Source organism: Pezoporus occidentalis, unplaced genomic scaffold (assembly GCF_034315485.1).
Source record: "Pezoporus occidentalis ecotype Australia unplaced genomic scaffold, CSIRO_AGI_Poc_V1 ctg12, whole genome shotgun sequence".
Lineage (NCBI taxonomy): Eukaryota > Metazoa > Chordata > Aves > Psittaciformes > Psittacidae > Pezoporus > Pezoporus occidentalis.
The window spans coordinates 197,816-215,306 of NW_026912994.1; the positions used below are offsets into that span (position 1 = coordinate 197,816).

At 35.7% G+C, this 17,491-nt stretch overlaps 1 protein-coding gene across 1 annotated transcript in view; it reads left to right on the forward strand.

Annotated features, from left to right (window-relative positions):
* The window catches only part of LOC134156941 (low-density lipoprotein receptor-related protein 1B), a gene marked incomplete at its 5' end in the record, with an annotated part of 264,744 nt that overhangs the window by 192,127 nt on the left and 55,126 nt on the right, over window positions 1-17,491 (forward strand). The window contains 10 exons of the mRNA XM_062605389.1: window positions 2,844-2,950; window positions 3,609-3,738; window positions 4,095-4,201; window positions 4,991-5,123; window positions 10,353-10,475; window positions 10,997-11,119; window positions 11,378-11,515; window positions 12,007-12,141; window positions 13,177-13,296; window positions 15,560-15,801. Coding sequence (XP_062461373.1) covers window positions 2,844-2,950; window positions 3,609-3,738; window positions 4,095-4,201; window positions 4,991-5,123; window positions 10,353-10,475; window positions 10,997-11,119; window positions 11,378-11,515; window positions 12,007-12,141; window positions 13,177-13,296; window positions 15,560-15,801 — 1,358 coding nt within the window. The remainder of the gene's footprint in view (window positions 1-2,843; window positions 2,951-3,608; window positions 3,739-4,094; window positions 4,202-4,990; window positions 5,124-10,352; window positions 10,476-10,996; window positions 11,120-11,377; window positions 11,516-12,006; window positions 12,142-13,176; window positions 13,297-15,559; window positions 15,802-17,491) is intronic.

The following is a 17,491-nucleotide window of genomic DNA, read 5'->3' on the forward strand; positions in this document are numbered from 1 at the left end:
ATGATTGTGATCTCCTGACAAATGCAAGGATTAATCAGGAGGTCAGTGTACACTTACTCATTTTGGTTGAGGTGCTCATATCCCATGTTTGTATTGCTGTTACTTTTTCTATGTACCTTTCCTATTATACAAATTATTTCTCTAAAAGTCTGCTTTATAACAGTTGTTACAAGACAGAATTCTCACAAGGAGCAAACACATTTGTCCTGTACAAATGTAGGTAAAAATTACACTATAACTTCAAACTTCATGTTTTAAGAAAAAAGTTATTTTTTTTCCCCTAAGACTTGTATATCAGTACATCAGTCTCCTAAAAACTACTTTCAGTTCATGACTTAGTGCAGTATCTGTGTCTATTAAATGGGAAATTGAGCCCCAAATATGAAATAATTTTGAATGTTTCTTATGATATCCTTTTCTTGCTATCATTTAAGTTGATGGCAAATGTCTGTTGACTACAGATTATTTTCAGACTTTAAAATGTGAAAGAAATCGATCATCTTATGTGCTGTGTTTCAAATTAAATTCTTACCAATAAGTCAAAAAATGCTTTTTCTCAGGAAGGAGGTTCAGTGTTTTTATAAAGCGAAAGCTGAATGATGCTGTCCTTCATTGGTTATACAGAAGTCTATTAATACTTATTCCTTTCAGTCTGAGCAATGATGGGAAAGTGCTCTTCTGTGTTCATATGTAAATCAGAGAGATGTATTTCAGCTGCAGAGATGTATTTCTCTTGCAAGCAGAGAATTGAGAAGTTAGCTCATTGTGTACATTTTTCCAGAATCAGATCTGTTTATAAATAATTCATTAGCAGTGTAGAAAATGTATTTGCTTATATTTTGCAAATCAGTATAGAAACATAACAAAGGTATTTGCATGTGAATTACTTTCCCCACAAATTATTTCTTTTACATAATATATCATATTGTGAACTTTCTCTTCCTGGCCTATTGACAACAAAAAGAATCAAATGTCAGTGATTTGCTAATGTTTATACAATTAGCTTTTGCTTTGAAAGTAATTTGAAGTAGTATGTGTATAATCTAAGAATCTGTATAAATGATAGCCTTTGATTTACTTAAATACAATATTGCTGGTGAACTGATGCAATTGCTATAGATCTGCTTTACTATGACTTTCCTACGGCTTCAAAATGAAAAGTTGTTCCAACCTAAAAAAAAAATGAAATTTCTCCCAACAACTTTCAAACAAACAGAGTCATTTTGACATGTTTTATGAAGTCAAGGGGAAAGAAAAATGACTGAAAGGTTCTTTAAAATGGTTCCTTTCTAGAAACAGGTTTTGATTTTTGTAAATGCAGGAAAAACACCAAGTTCAACTTTACTTTAGATCTGTGCAACTCATGTCTAGTATAATCTCATACTGGTACTTAACAAATCTCAACTGGAAGCTTTTCATGTTATGTTTGCTTTCCTTGATCACTAACGGTACGTTTTTCAAAAGCATTCATACTTGCACCATCCATAACAAGCTAAAGGACCCTTTAGCATTACTTAGTCCATTACTGTCCATTGGTACTGTCTCCTTTCAAATCTTTCCTCTTTCTTTTTTACCCTTGCTCCACTGATTTATTCTCTGCCATTTACCATATGCCTGACGCTTTTCCCATTCCCCTGTTGAAAAGGTCTTACTAAATGATCCTTATTCTTGATTTTACATTATTTACATAATGCAAGTTTTGCTGTAATGGAAATAATCCTATAAATAATCCTTGTTTGCTTTTTCAGTCCTACTTTCCCAAAGGTCTCTGACTGGCAAAGTTTAAATTGCATGCAGAGACTTGTTTAAGTTCTCCTCAGTCACCGCTACTTCTCTGCCTTTGTTTAATCTAATGGTCCAAAGTCCAGACATCAACTTCATTTTTTCCAGTGTCTTCAGTAGCTGTCCTAATTTTTAGGAGGAAAGCACATATTATTCTGCTGGGGAATCTTCCACACTGGTCCCTTTGCCAGTTTTTTTTTTGTGGCAGTGGTACCAAAATAGCACAGTTGTGCAGTGAAGTAAATAGGCTGAAACAGACAATCTCACCTTCTCAGGATTACTTCGTTACTCCCTGCAGCCTGCTTCTGTTTTCTTTGCCTGTATCTTGAATTAATTTTGTGCCTACTCTTCCCATTTATTGCACCTGCCTTTTATAATGACTTCAGACCTCCCTGTGTTTTGTTTCTTCCCAGGGAGTAGAACAACATACCCATTTATTACAAAATATCCTACATACCTTCCAACCTTTACTGTCTCCTATCCATTTGTAAAGTCCTTATGGTTTTGTTGCTTTTTGTTGTTGTGGGTTTTTTGGGGTTTTGTTTTTTTTTTTAATTTTGTGGTGGGTTTTTTGGTTTTGTTTTGGGTTTTGTTGTTTTTTTGTTGTTGTTGTTTTGTGTTGTTTTGTTTGTTTGTTTGTTTTTTTTAATCTAATATCTGCTTTCTGTTTCCCCAAAATTATTTGAAAATTCCATCCTTGTCCTTACTTTTTTTTTTCCCTCCTTTTCTGTTTTCTAACGAATTGACAACAGTAGTTTCTTTTATACTATCCACTGACTTTTACAAATTCTCATTCTCTTAAATCTCTCTGACAATTTTGTCAGTATTTAAGTCAGGAGAATATTGTCATGCTTCCTCCCATACTTGATTTCTGGAAAACAGATTTTTATTTGAAACTCTATCCTACAGGAAAAAAAAAAAAAAAAAAAAGAAACAAAACCCCTCACAGTTTGCAAGTTTTGACTTTGATGTAGTCATTCATTAAGTAATTTGGGGGTTTATGTGTAAAATATTTTATGGAAATGCTAATAAACCTAGGGTTGTTACTTCTCTTTATTCAGAGCCTCAAACCTGCACTTTGAAAGACTTTCTTTGTGCAAATGGAGACTGTGTTTCAGCAAGATTCTGGTGTGATGGAGACTATGACTGTGCAGACGGCTCAGATGAGGTAGGCTTCTTCCAGGAAAAATACTTCTTTAGGATATAAGTAGGTTTATATTTTGGAGAATGGATTCCCACACATGAATATTTTAAAAAGCAGCAGTGATGATTCTACACAATCCATATATACAAATATCTTTAATTCATTAAATCTAAACCTATTGAAATAGTTATCCTAAAAAAGAGAATGTACAAATAAAATCAAGTCATTTAGCAATAGTCTGCATCTTTTTATCCTAGCAATAATTTGAACCTCTTCCCATCCTGGAAATATTTTGTGTCCTGGTTGGGGAACTGTTCTTTCTACACATAGCAGTGTTCTGGTTTTGTTTGGGGTTTGTTTGGGGTTTGTTTTGTTTTTTTTCAAGAAAACAATGCAGACTATTTGTTGTTTACCATAAACTCACTAGATAAGACTTTGCTATTTTTCTGTTCATTCATGTCACTTTTGTCCCTTCTTTCGTGCTCAGCTGCTTCCCATCTACTTAGAGGGTGCAAGCTACCTTTCACAAATCGTATCTACAAATACATATTTTTTTTATAAGGCTGACTGTATTTCATAGTGTGGAGGAATATTGACTGTAACTTCTGTGATAAACTGTATATTTACCAATGTTTATATTAAACTCCTTATCCTGTATATGCTTTTTTTTTAATTGTACCAGAGGTATTGTGAAACAAGCTGTTCTAGAGATCAGTACCAGTGTTCCAACAGTCAATGCATACCTGCAAAATGGAAATGTGATGGTCATGAAGACTGCAAACTTGGGGAGGATGAGAAAAATTGTGAACCAGGTATTGTTTTCAATAATGCTGAGAAATAAAATTTAGTAAGGACTGAATCGGAATGAAATAAGGATAAAATAAATCAACAAATCAAGGTTTCTTAGGCACTAGAAGTAGCAAGGAGTGCAAAAAACAATTCTCAGTGATAAAATGCAAATATCCTTTCACTATCCTTATACAATTTACTTATGATGCAACAATCCAGTTTTGTCAAATATGTAGTAGTTTATGAAATAGTTTGGGAAAGCTCTGGTCATCTACAAGTATACCTTTACTCAGTATGTTAACCAGATGAAAATAAATTATAAAACAACTTATATATGAATTGTCTTTTTCTTAATGCTAAAATATGTGTCTGTAATCAGCATCTCCAATGTGCTCTTCAAGTGAGTACGTGTGTGCAAGTGGAGGCTGTATTTCAGCATCTTTGAAATGCAATGGAGAGTATGACTGTACTGATGGATCTGATGAGGTAGGTGACAAATTTCTGTTGATTTTTTTTTTCCTCACCTACTCTCCGACATGAAATTTCTTAACAGTTTTAGATCTGAAAATAATTAAAAGGGCAAATGTTTTGGGGTGTTCTTTTGCATCCATTGAACACTGTCAGATAACAGTCCCATGATTTTTGCTCCTTGGTAGTTACACTGCATTATGTTAGTTATAATAATGAAAATTGTGTCACTTAGGTCAAAACCTGAGGGTGGTTTGGGGGGGGGGTGGGTGGGTGTTACTTCAGGAAATGCTTTGTACTGGCAGCGTGGAGACTTGTGTCACAATTGCCTCCCTCTGTCATCTAGATTCATTTCATACAGTCCTAGCAGGCACCTCAGACTGCATGGGCCTTCATGCCATGCTCTTCCTACTGTTGCACTGTTGATATGTTTTAAAAAAATTATCACTTTCATGAACTTCAGGAAAAAAAGTACCAATTCTGTTATTTCTCACAACCATGAAGGTGCCAGTTAAAGGATCATTTCTTGTAGAACAGTTGACTTCAGAAATGTAAATGTAGCCATTTTCCCCAATGCTAATATTAAGCAAGGTAAAGAAGTAATACCAAAACACATATAAGGTGTGATTACAGATTCACTTGGACTTCAGTAACTATTTAAATTGCACATTATATTGTCAGGGGCAACTTTATTGTATTAAATACACAATGCAATAAAAACCAGCATTGGTAAATTTCATTCAGTTTGTCTTAAGTATGTCACAGCTCTTGTTCATTAACACTTCATTCGTATCTGTATTCACACAGATGGATTGTGTAGCAGAATGTAAAGAAGATAAGTTTCGATGCAAAAATAAGGCTTACTGTATACCAGTCAGATGGCTTTGTGATGGGATCCATGACTGTGTGGATGGCAGTGATGAAGAAAATTGTGACCAAGGCAAGAGATAACTTTTCTTTAAAGGGCTTACTTCATCATTTTTTTTTATTAACACACATTGTAATTTAGTGGTGCCCTGGCCATTCTGAGTGATGAAATGAAAGCTCTGTGACCTCTTTTGACCTCATTCTTGTGATTTTGGGGGCCCCAGAGCTGGATGAAGTACTCGAAGTGGGGTCTCAAGAGAGAAGAGTAGAGGGGAAGAATCACATCCCTCAACCTGCTGGTCATGCTTCTTTTGATGGAGCCCAGGACATGGTTGGCTTTCTGGGCTGCAAGTGAACATTGCTGGGTAATGTTGAGCTTATCAGCGAACACCCCCAAATCCTTCTCCTCAGGGTTGCTCTCAAGCCATTCTCTGCTCTTGTAGTTGTGCTTGGGATTGCACCAACCCACATGCAGGACTTTGCACTTGGACTTCATGATATTTGCATGGGCCAACTTCTGAAGTCAAGGTTCCTCTGGATGGCATCCCTTCCATCCAGCATGTCAACCATTTGGTATCCTCGGCAAACTTGCTGAGGGTGCAGTCTTACCGTCTATGTCATTGACAAGGATGTTAAAAAGTGCTTGTCCAGTACCAATCCCTGAGGAGCAGCGCTTGTCACCAGTCTCTGCTTGGTCATCAAACCGTTGACTGCAGCTCTTTGAGTGTGACCATCCAGGCAATTGCTTATCCACCAAGTGGTTCTTCTGTGAAAATCAATGTGTCCCCAGTTTGGAGACAAGGATGTCATGAGATTGTGTCAGATGCTTTGCACAAGTCTAGGTAGGTGACATCACATGCTCTTCCAGTATTGTCCACCAGTACTGTAACCCTATCATAGAAGGGCACCAAATTTGCCAGGCACGGTTTTCCCTTTGTGAAGCCATGTTAGTTGTTGCCAATCACCTTCTTATTTTCCATGTACCTTAGCATAGTTTCTAGGAGGATATGCTCCATTATCTTGCTGAATGCTGAGATGAGGCTGACTGGCCTGTAGTTTCCCAGGTCTTCCTTTTTTCCCTTGTTTCCCTTTTAAAACATGGGGATTATGTTTCCATTTTTCCAGTCAGTGGGAACTTCACTGGACTGTCACTTCTCAAATAGAATGGGAAGTGGCTTACCCACTTCTCCCAGTTGCCTCAGGACCCACAGATGCATCTGTTCAGGTCCCATGGTCTTTTGCACCTTCAGGTTCCTTAGATGTTCTCCCACTGAGGGCAGTTATTCATTCTCCTAGTCCCTGCCTCTGCCTTCTGTGACTGTAGTATGGCTGGCGCACTTGCCAGTGAAGACCAAGGCAGAAAAAGAATGTGAAGTATCTCAGGTTCCTTCATTTCCCAGGTAACCAGGTTACCTATTTCCTTCTGGAGAAGGCCCACATTTTCCTAGTTTCCCTTCTATCACTGACATACCTATAGAAGCTTTTCTTGTTGCCCTTGATGTCCCCAGCCAGACTTAATTCTATGAGGGCTTTAACTTTGCTGACCTGATCCCTGGCTGCTCGGACAATTTCTCTGTATACCTCCCAGGCTGCCTTTTCTTGCTTCCGCCCTCTGTAGGCTTCCTTTTTGTGTTTGATTTTGCCCAAGAGCAACTTGTTCATTCATGCAGGCCTCCTGGCCTTTTTGCCTGACTGCTTCTTTGTTGGGATGCATTGCTTCTGAGCTTGCAAGAGGTAATCCTTGAATATTAACCAGCTTTCTTGGGTTCCTTTTTCCTTCAGGGCTTTATCCCATGATACTCACCAGGCAGGTGCCTGAAAGTGCCAAAGTCTCCTCTTCCAAAATCCAGGGTAGTGGGCTTGCTCTTCATCCTCCTTGCTTCCCTGTAATGTATCTTGAGCTCCACCATTTCATGGTCACTTCAGCCAAGGCTGCCCTTGAATTCCACATCTGTCACCAGCTCCTCCCTGTTGCTGAAAACAGTGTCTAGCATGGCACCTTTGCTTTTTGGCTGCTCTACCACTTGGAGAAGGATGGTGGTACCAACACATTCCAGGAATCTTCTGGCTTGTTTATGCCCTGCTGTGTTGTCCCCCCAGCAGACATTATGGTGTTATTTTGTTTCTCTAGGGAGATGAAATTTTGCAACTAATAATAACCCATAAAACTGCGTTTTGAATTCTCACTCTCTTTACAGAGAACTAGGCACATAAGTTCATTCATAGAGTGTTAAGCACTATGCTTAATGCTTAAACCTTCATGCTTGTGATTAAGCTTCCAAATATGTGTTTGAGAAATACATCTACTCATCTAATTTTCATAGTTCGATAATTGTGACAAACAGAAATTCTTAGATTTTTTTAAAAGCAAAATTTGACTCAGTGTTTTGTCAGCTTCTTAGTTTTCTCCAGATTTTTCATTTCCTTTTCTTTTAAGTAAGTGAGTGAGTAGTTCTCTGTGTTAGTCATCTACAGTCACATGTGTGTAACTTCAAATGCATTGCACAGTACAATAATAAGTAAGAATAATAATCAGCGATGAAGCAGCAATTACCAAGTAAAATATCCTTAGCTTATTTTGTTGTACGTTTGTTAAGCAACACTTACCACTAGGAAAAAAAGAAGTTATATGGGATGATTAGTTTTGAAACAGATCAGAAAATGAAGAAAATAGGAAGAATATTCCAGATATGTTTAGATGCAAAGAGAAATCATGTTTTGAAGTGTTGAAGAATGAATTATTTTAAGAAGACTGAGATAAAGTTTTTAAAAAAGTTATACTAGAGTTTAAAACTGCTAAAATACATGGGCTGTATCTCTTTAAAAACCAATGATGTGTAAGTAAATAGAAAAGTCCTCATTTTATCTGAAGCCTACATTATTCTTTGGCTAGCACAATGGAGATTTTGTGAACTGCAAGTTCCTCATAATGCAATAAGAAGCCTTTTGCATAGTTGGTTATTGCTGTAATACTTTGTATTTATGTCACAATTATGATTTCTGTTACAGAAATCTGTTTTCTAAAGGAATTATGACAGGCAGAGCAATCACAAGAAACAAATGCCAGTTTATCTCACTGATAACTAATTTTTTCCTCTTTGGAAATACAGCAAACACAAATGGAGTTTCATTCTACAGCATTCTAAAACAATCTCCGTGATATTTCTCTGTAGCCCAATGTGCATATTTATAAACTTAGCTCTTTTCAATCTTATTACACATCTAGAATTATGGTTATATTGTCATTACACACACACACTTATTTATATTCATGTCTTTCATAATGAAGAACACTTGAATTTTATATATTTTTCTTGGATAATAATGAAGAATATTTCTGTTAATGTTCCTAAGTTATCTCTGCAATGGGAGTTATTTATATTTGGTAATATAGAGTCAGAGTTCCCAAAATTCTCTTACACAGTGGGTATTTCATGCGAATCAATATTCGGGGGGGGAAATTAAAACATTCTGAATTCTGTATAGCAAAACAAGTGACTTTTTTTATTTTAATGGGGTGTGGAGAGAGCACTGAATAAATAAGTAAAAAGCCACTGGAGCCTGATGGAAAAAAGGGGGGGGGGGGTGGGGTGGGTGTAATGCACTGAGGTAAGCCACAGCTAGAGGTTTGGTGTTAACATATAAAATTTCATTGTTTCCTCTGCAGGTACACAGCTTTATTTCTTTTACACTCCTCTCAGGAAACTGAGAATTCAATTACCATGAAAATATGTAATGCAGAAAATCTATTTCAAGAAGTTTCCATAACTTTGTTGATTGGTAATGGTAAAATTTAGTCATAATTTTGAAACAAAATGCCTTCTTACTGCTGCACATATTAAAACTGAATCCATCTTGAACGAATTTTTAAAGCTTGAGCACTCCAGCTTAAAATATTTTCTCTCACCCTCTGTTTCATTTTGTTAGATGATTAAATCAATACTGAAGTTACACGGAAGAACTTATTCTTGCTGCCTTCTGTGTTAAGTAAATATCTTAATGAGAAATTTCAGAAGTTAATAAAAGGAAGAGACTGTTAGAGGTCACCTAGTCTTTATCTGCTCTGTGCCTGCATGGCTAGGTCTTCCCTAAATACAGAATTTATAGTTGATGGGGATGTTACAAGCGTGGCCAGCCCTATTGCTCCTCAGAAGAAAAAGATGCTACCCCATGTCTAAAGGACTGCAATCACTTTGTCTCTTCTGATCACAATATGTTGCTTAGAGAGGTGGAGTTGGAAGATCAGACATTCATATAAAACAAACCTGGACTGAAGTGGCCTTTCACAAGATTAACCATATTTCTGTGTCCTGAGTTCAACTATAGCAGTCATTTTTCTCCTTCTTAGTAGCTGGTGCAGTGCTGTGTTTCTGACGTTCAACCTGGGAACAGCACTGATAATACCGATAGTTGTTGCTTAGCAATGTTTACTCTGACCAAGGACTTTCTCAGTCTCATCCTCTGTCAGGGAGAAGGGGAAGTCATAAGGAAGCAGAGACAGGACACCTGGCCCAGACTAGCCAAAGGGGTATTCCATACCACAGCATGTCATGCCCACTATATAAACTGGGGGCAGTTACCCAGAAGGGCTAGATTGCTGCTCAGGTCAGGCTGGGTATCGGTGAGCAGGTGGTGAGCGGTTGTATTTTCTTCCCTTGTTATTTCCCTTATCATTAGTATTATTGGTGGTAGCAGTAGTGATTTGTGTTATACCTTAGTTACTGGACTGTTCTTATCTCAACCTGTGGGAGTTGCATTCTTTCAGTTCTCCTTTCCATCCCTCCAGGAGCGGGGGGAGGAAGAAGTGGGGGGAGTGAACGAGTGGCTGAATGGTTCTGAGTTACCGGCTGGTCTTAAACCATGACATTATGTATTCTGATTTGTACTACTTTTTAATAACACAAATGAATGGCCTTTTTGTGGTGGTTTTTTTTTTGGTTTGTTTTGTTTTGGTTTTTTAAACTGAGTTTTGAGTGTCTGTCTCTGATAACTGCTTTTTGTCGTCAGGCCAAATAGGTAATTCCTAGCTGATAGTCATGAAAAGAAAGCGAAAGAAGTGTATGGTCAAGAAAGAGATTTTTGAATTAAAACTTCTCTCTGCCTTTCAAACCTTTTCGTTTGGTATTCGTACATTTAGTTATGCTAAATGTGTGTCATTCTTTGCAGATAGTATATGATAAGTGATCGTACTGGTTTTATGAAGAACTAACATTCTTTTGTTTGTCTTTCATTTTTCTGGTTTGATTTTTTGTTTGTTTGGTTTGTTGGTTGTTGTTTTTTTTCTGTTTTTTCATCCTCCCAGGGGGAAATATATGTAGAGCTGATGAATTTTTGTGCAACAATTCCCTCTGCAAACTACATTTTTGGGTTTGTGATGGCGAGGATGACTGTGGAGATAACTCTGATGAAGTTGCTGAAATGTGTGGTATGACATGTTTTTCAGTGTTTTTATGTGCTAAAGCAAGAACTGACATTCAATGTACATAATTGTATAAGGACATCAGTGTCTATGTTTATTTTATTTTAGAAGATTAGCTTGAAATGTGGGATATAGCTTTCTGTTGTTGCTGTTCAAGTAATTTCACATAAGGTATTTCATGAGAAATTAATCTTTTTGTAGAAGATGAGAAAAAGTTACTTCTACATTGAAATATTGATCATCATTAAGCTTCCTACTTCCTTTATTTCTGTCATACTACTTATTTTCAAAAAGAAGTGTAATTAGGCTTATCACACAAAATAATTTCATTTCCTAAATGAAGAACTTATACTGTAAACATTGTTAAAGTGCTGTTACATTAGGTACTAGAAGTTAAAATCGAGTACCATTCATATGCCATGTATAACTGTGTTCCCTATCTGCATATTACTTTGATAAGGAGACGTTATAGAAGTGTCAAGAATACTAGCTTTTTAATAGGTGATTCTTTTTTTTTTAATGTACAGTAAAGTTTCCGTGCCCTCCAACAAGGCCGTATAGATGTAGAAACAACAGGGTTTGTCTACGACCTGAGCAGATTTGCAATGAGGTTGATGACTGTGGTGATAACTCGGATGAAGATCACTGTGGTAGGTGACATTACCTTTCAAGGCATTCAGATCAAAGAAAACAACTTGAAGGCAAACTGTGTTACAGAGATCTGCTTGTCCTTCAGTAAAGCTTAACTGGAGGTTAGTAGATCAGAATTTGAAATTGAAACAAATTAAGCTTGAAATAATTTTCAGTTCCTTAATGCTTTGTGGTCATTCCCATTTGTATGTGTCTAAAGTAATGTAAGATTTTTAAATACTGACTTTTTTTTCTCTCATTAATTTGCAATTATATAGATAAAATCACATATAAAGCAAGACCATGTAAAAAAGATGAGTTTGCTTGTAATGATAAGAAATGTATTCCAATGGAGTTACAGTGCGATTGGTTTGATGACTGTGGAGATGGTTCAGATGAGAAAGACTGCAAAATAAGTGAGTTTGACAAGATAAGTTTTTGTGATTGTAGCAGAAAAGAAATAATTAACTGATGCTTTCATCCATGCAAAATTTACTCAACAACACAGCAGTTAATTAGAGTTGAAGTTGTGGGGTTTTAGTTAAAGAAAGAGTTCATTCTATTTGATCTACCGCAAGAGGAGGGCAAATTTTGTAGCAATTTAGGCTGTAGTAGTTTTTAGAGTAGTTCTTGCATTTTTGAAATAGCTTAGCTGTAAGTTATTTTATTTCGTAGTAGAAACAAGATCAGTTTTAGTAGTGAATTCTTGATGAGAAATGAAGTATCTAAATTAAATTCAGTCAATTTATGTATATATGTAGGCATATACTGTAATATCATAGGTTTATGTAAAATTTACCTGATACTCTTTTAACAGATAAAGTTGTTATTTGTTGTTGTTATCTTAGGTCTTATTTTTACCAGTTTATATCTGTAGCAGTTTTTTAGACATTTTGTTTATGCTTAGGTGTTGCTGAATATACATGTGAAGATGATGTGAATCCTTGTGGAGATGATGCATACTGTAATCAAACAAAAACATCCCTTCTGTGTCAGTGTAAACCTGGATTTCATAGAAACAAGAGGAACAGACAGTGTGAAGGTACAGGTCTTTTCCTTCATCTGCTGCTGCACAGTATTAAACATCATCTGCATTGTCAATTTTCTATGCTGAAGAAAGGGATACATATCACATAGTTTTTCTCTATAGAGTAAAAACTCATAGCTATGGGATTAAGAAATCCTATTGAGAAAAGAAACAGAAAGGATTTACAGGATGTAGATTTCTGCATTTTATCATGAAAGTTTATCAAATATTAAGATTGGTTGGGAATGTCTAAAGGTGTTTGGTAGACTGTAAAGTGATTTTATGATTTAAGGTGTAAATGGGTGGTTTAAGGCCTAGTGAATTATTTAACTGAGAATTTGGGATGTTTAAATTGGTATATGAGAATATTTTGAGATGTTTAAAATAATGAAGATGCATAAACGAAAACTGAAATAAAAATAAGCATATTGAAAGTAAAATTCCTTAGAAAATGTAGTCTTAATATATATGATGGCACACTGGTCAGAAAAAAGAGGCACAGTTGTTATAATGAAAGAGCTTATCAGAAAGGTAAGATAAATCTACTCTCCCAAAGAATGGGTTGTGAATTTATTTTCTTTACTGGTGAGCAGTAACTTACAAAAAATGTGGAGATCACTTTAGTGGGACTATCAAAGTGAATGTATACTTGCAGACAAAAATTTCCATCTTTGGCTCTTAAGAAAAAGGTATACACAGGAGCTTTTTCCAGTAAGGGATAATCATGTAGCTTTGACAGTACCAGAGATAGGTATGTTGGAGATAATTGTAGCAGATATTTTCATCCTCAAAGTTGATTTCAAGGGCTGATGATAATAGGTTGATGTAGGAAGGATAGAGAAATAATATAAAAAATCCTTGAGATACTTCGATTGCAGTGGAAATAACATTAGTGATAACTGCAGAAGGCTTCTTTATACTGTTGCAAGATAACACCAATGCTTATGCGATTCCTTTTGTTCATCTGCTTTGTTCCATGATTTTTCTGAACATGTTAAATAATAGTTTATTAAACTATAGGTGTATAAATTACAATTCTTTTCCTCATAGATATCAATGAGTGTATGGTATTTGGTGCCTGCTCCCAACACTGCAATAATATTAAGGGGTCATACAAATGTGCATGTGAGAAAAATTATAAGGAGAGGAATAACAGTTGCATAGCAAAAGGTAAGGCTATAAAAATCAAAATGGAGAGATAATACTAAATAATTTGCTATGAACATGGTTGGTAACACTGATGTGTTGTATATACAGTCTATTTTTATATAAATATTTATTGAATAGTGCATAGAAATAATTCCCAAAACCACTCAGGTTTGCCTTTCATTTCAGTAAGCAGTAAATTCTTAGCATTTCCGTGTAAATGAGCATATCTAATATGAAAGCCCATTTCCAACTCCATCTCTACTACATCTCTATTTACAAAAAGATAAATACAGATAAGAAAAACAGAGATTTTATATGGGCAAGCATGTAAACATTTTGGTGAAGTTTCAGGAGCTTGAGAAGAAGAATTAACTCTTTCATAGAAATATGTTTTAGGACTTTAGAAATAAGTAGTATTTGGAGTTAATATATTTTGCTTTGTCTTGTTGAGAAATCATATAGAAGTCATTTAAGTAAAGTCTTTCTAAGTACAGTCACCTAAGATTATACTCCTCATATAAATCAGCTGCCTAGATCATGCTCTAGTGAAGGTAAAGCAGTACACACACATAGAGGTTACTTCTGCCTTTCATAAGACAGAGGTATTGCACAAAGTAGAGGTATTAAGACTGGTATTAAGAGGTATTAGAGGTATTAAGACTGGGTATTAGGTAACTTGCTAATTATAATGAAACAAGCAATAATCCAGCTGCCTGAGTAAAGTTAAAGTAATCTTTATGGATCTTTATCTGAATGACTGTAAATATGATCATAATGTCTCACCTGCAATTGAGTGAGATTTTGGTGTGAATTTGACTTATGCCTACACTTGGAGTCTTCAGTGCAGAACGAGTGTTGACGTTAGAAGGTGTGGCTCCTCATATGTCTCTGTGCATAACTGGTGCACAGCTATGAGCAGTACAGGGTCTGAACCTTATGGTCAGTAAGCACATATTGTGGGCATGCATCCTAGAACCATAATAGACTGTATGATGTTAAATCCAGCTCTTCCTTCTTTGTAACACACCAGTCAGTAATGTAGGTATGGCCATGCTAGGTAGTTAGATGGTGACAGGTTTCTAACATGCATTGGCACATTCTCTTGAATCAAACTTACCATGGGAAGATTATATCAGTGAATCATTAGTAATTTCTTCTATATAATGTGGACTTTACCAGGATTTAGCATCATTGTGTATTGCAGCAAAAGCAGTCAGATTATGACATGGAAACAAACAAGCTTTGTAGATAGTGGCTTGTTATTATAGAAATACAGACATAATTCTGAGAGGTTATAATTTAAATATCTGGGAATCATTATCCCAGCTGAATTTTTCACAGCTTCATTACCACTGTAATACAGTTACTGTTTCCTTCTTCCCCTTGCTGGTCCTTGCTTTAATGAACTCCTCTTTTTTCTTGTATTTAGCAGGAGTGAGGGAACAAATTATTTTTGATATTTCATACTCCTAAGGAGGAAATTTGTTGGACAGACATTCTTATAAGTTGATTATCTATATATAAATGCGATATAAATGGGAAAATTACAAAATTGCAAGTACAATTTAATGGTTACATCAGATTTGAAACTTTCTCAAAACTTAATGGTTACTGGAGAGCATTTTTTAATGAATAACATACTTTACAACATCTGAATCAAGGCGGTAGCTAGGTATCCACTAGTACCACCCATTCACAGGTATGCATAAATGTTTACAATCTGCAATATAAGGAAATGTAAGACACAACTGCGTATGTTCTGTAGCAACTTTCGTCCAGTTTGCTCGTATTGCAGTCAATTTCAGAATTTCACTGCCTTCATTAAATGCAGGATCATTCAAATTCTAATTTCCAATTAAGCAATTTCAAATAATGCTCATTGGCAACTTTGTGTTCCCTTAATAAATATGTATTTTGGACCCTCTAGACACAACATGCATATAAAAATATATAGCGATTCATATTGGGCTTAATGCATAATATCCCCAATTTTTATATACTGCTTAAGCTGGTCAAATTATTATATATTCCTTAAAACATAGTCTTAAGTGTCACAGTGTGAACTTAGAGAGCACTGAAGTAATACACATAGTCTGAAGAGTTGTATTTATCATCCAGAGTGTGAGTGGTTTTGCTGTCTTCAACAATCAGAAAATAATTTCAACATAAGAAATTATAACAGAAATTATATAAGATAAACACCAAAAAGCTACTGGAGTGAAAACTACTGATTTTGCATTGCTTGATATTTACGTTATTTTTGTTTCATTACAATAATCCCTAGGCTCTGAAGATCAAGTTCTCTATGTTGCTAATGACACTGACATCGTGGGTTTCGCATATCCATTCAACTACAGTGATGTTCGTCAGCAAATATTGCATATTGAACATAATTCAAAGATAACTGGAATAGATGCATATTTTCAAGGGGACATGATTGTTTGGAGTACTCAGTTTAATCCAGGAGGGATTTTCTACAGAAAACTTCATGACCAGAAGAGAAGGCAAAGTAACAGCGGCTTGATAGTAAGTGATCAAAATCAAAGATTACGTAATACAAATTTATTACATTTTCCTTTTCTAATTGTCTATAATATGTGCTCATTAAAATGTCTACCTGAAAACAATTTTATTCAAATGGTGTATATGTCTTCTAAGGCATTTCCATTCAAGACTGACAGACTTGGATCTCTAAGAGAACACGACTGTAGTATTTAAAAAAGCTTTCTACAGAGAAATAACTAGTATGTGAGAAGCTTGGAAAGGTTATACCATCAAGAGACGATATTATAGATGTATGTAAGCAACACATGGTTTAAAGAAAGGCATGAGTTGCAAAATGCTTGGAAAACAGAAAATGTAGATAGGCCAAAGGCAAGCTTGGTTTCTATAGTGACCATATAAACAATAATATTAACAAAGATCTGTCAAACATATAAAAATTATAACAACGTGTATTTATTCATTTATATGTTGAACTGTATAGTATCTTTTTTCAATAAACATTGATGTAATTTTGCACTTTACAACAGAAATTAGGGGTTTTATAACCTAGGGTATTTTCAAGTGGTCTTTACTTGAAAATAGATGCAGGCTGATAGTCATTTTGTCTAATATATTTCTACAAAATTCTCAAGGAAGTGTTACTGTGTGTAGTGAAGATAATAATGTGATCATTCTTTAAATTCATGTTTCTATAATGCTGTAAATTCAGGTTTTTTTTTTTACTTAGATGTGCTGGCATAGGACAGTTTTAGTTTTTTCTTGGCCAGTAATAAATCAGGTTAGAAATATCACCTTTCTGCTGTTTCCTTAAATTAAGGAGAGGTAGCAGTGAGGTAGCAGTGATGACCTTACATCACATGAATACTTTTATATACCCAGCAGAATAAACAGCAGTAGCAACAGTAGACTAAGCTTCCATCTATCATTCAACTCTTAAACACCTGAAGCCACTTCTAAGTACTTTTCATCCAGAGGTATTTCCTTTGCAAACAGCTGACATTCCTGACCTTCAATGCCAGCATGGCAAAAAAAACTGAGGATGTAGACAGCAATGGACTGAGGATACCTTGTGTCTGTGATGGCATATGTATGGGAAGACGGGTTAAAAAAACAACACTTCCGCCTGCCTAGCACAAGATGGTCCAGGTTTTATTGGTAGAAAGTATATGGAAGTAAATCTAAAGTAGAAAGTGGGGCACTGGACTGGGTTGCCCGAGGAAGTTGTGAATGCTCCATCCCTGGTGGTGCTCAAGGCCGGGTCGGACAGAGCCTTGAGTGATGTGGTTTGGTGTGAGGTGTCCCTGTCCATGGCAGGAGGGTTGGAACTTGATGATCTTAAGGTCCTTTCCAACCCTAACTAGGTCAGGTATGTCGTTTGAGTTTTGGGGAAGGATTCTTTAGTATGTATTGAAGTTTACTGTGACTTCTCTCACTGAAATGTACCTGTGCCTAGGAAATCCTGATAGACACATCTCTGTCAAGTTCATTATTAGAAAGCAATGAACTTGTAAAGTCTTGTGAAATTAAAGTTGGGGGGGGGGATTGTTATTTATTTCTTTTCTTTTTGGTTAATATGCAGATGCCTTCTGCAAGGATAAGGATGTGACAATGTCTCCCTCTTTAAAATAATAAAATGTTGTTTGAATTCCTGTTATTTTTCTGAAGTACTGAAATACTTTCTGCTTTTTATATCCCTGTTTCAGTATTATGC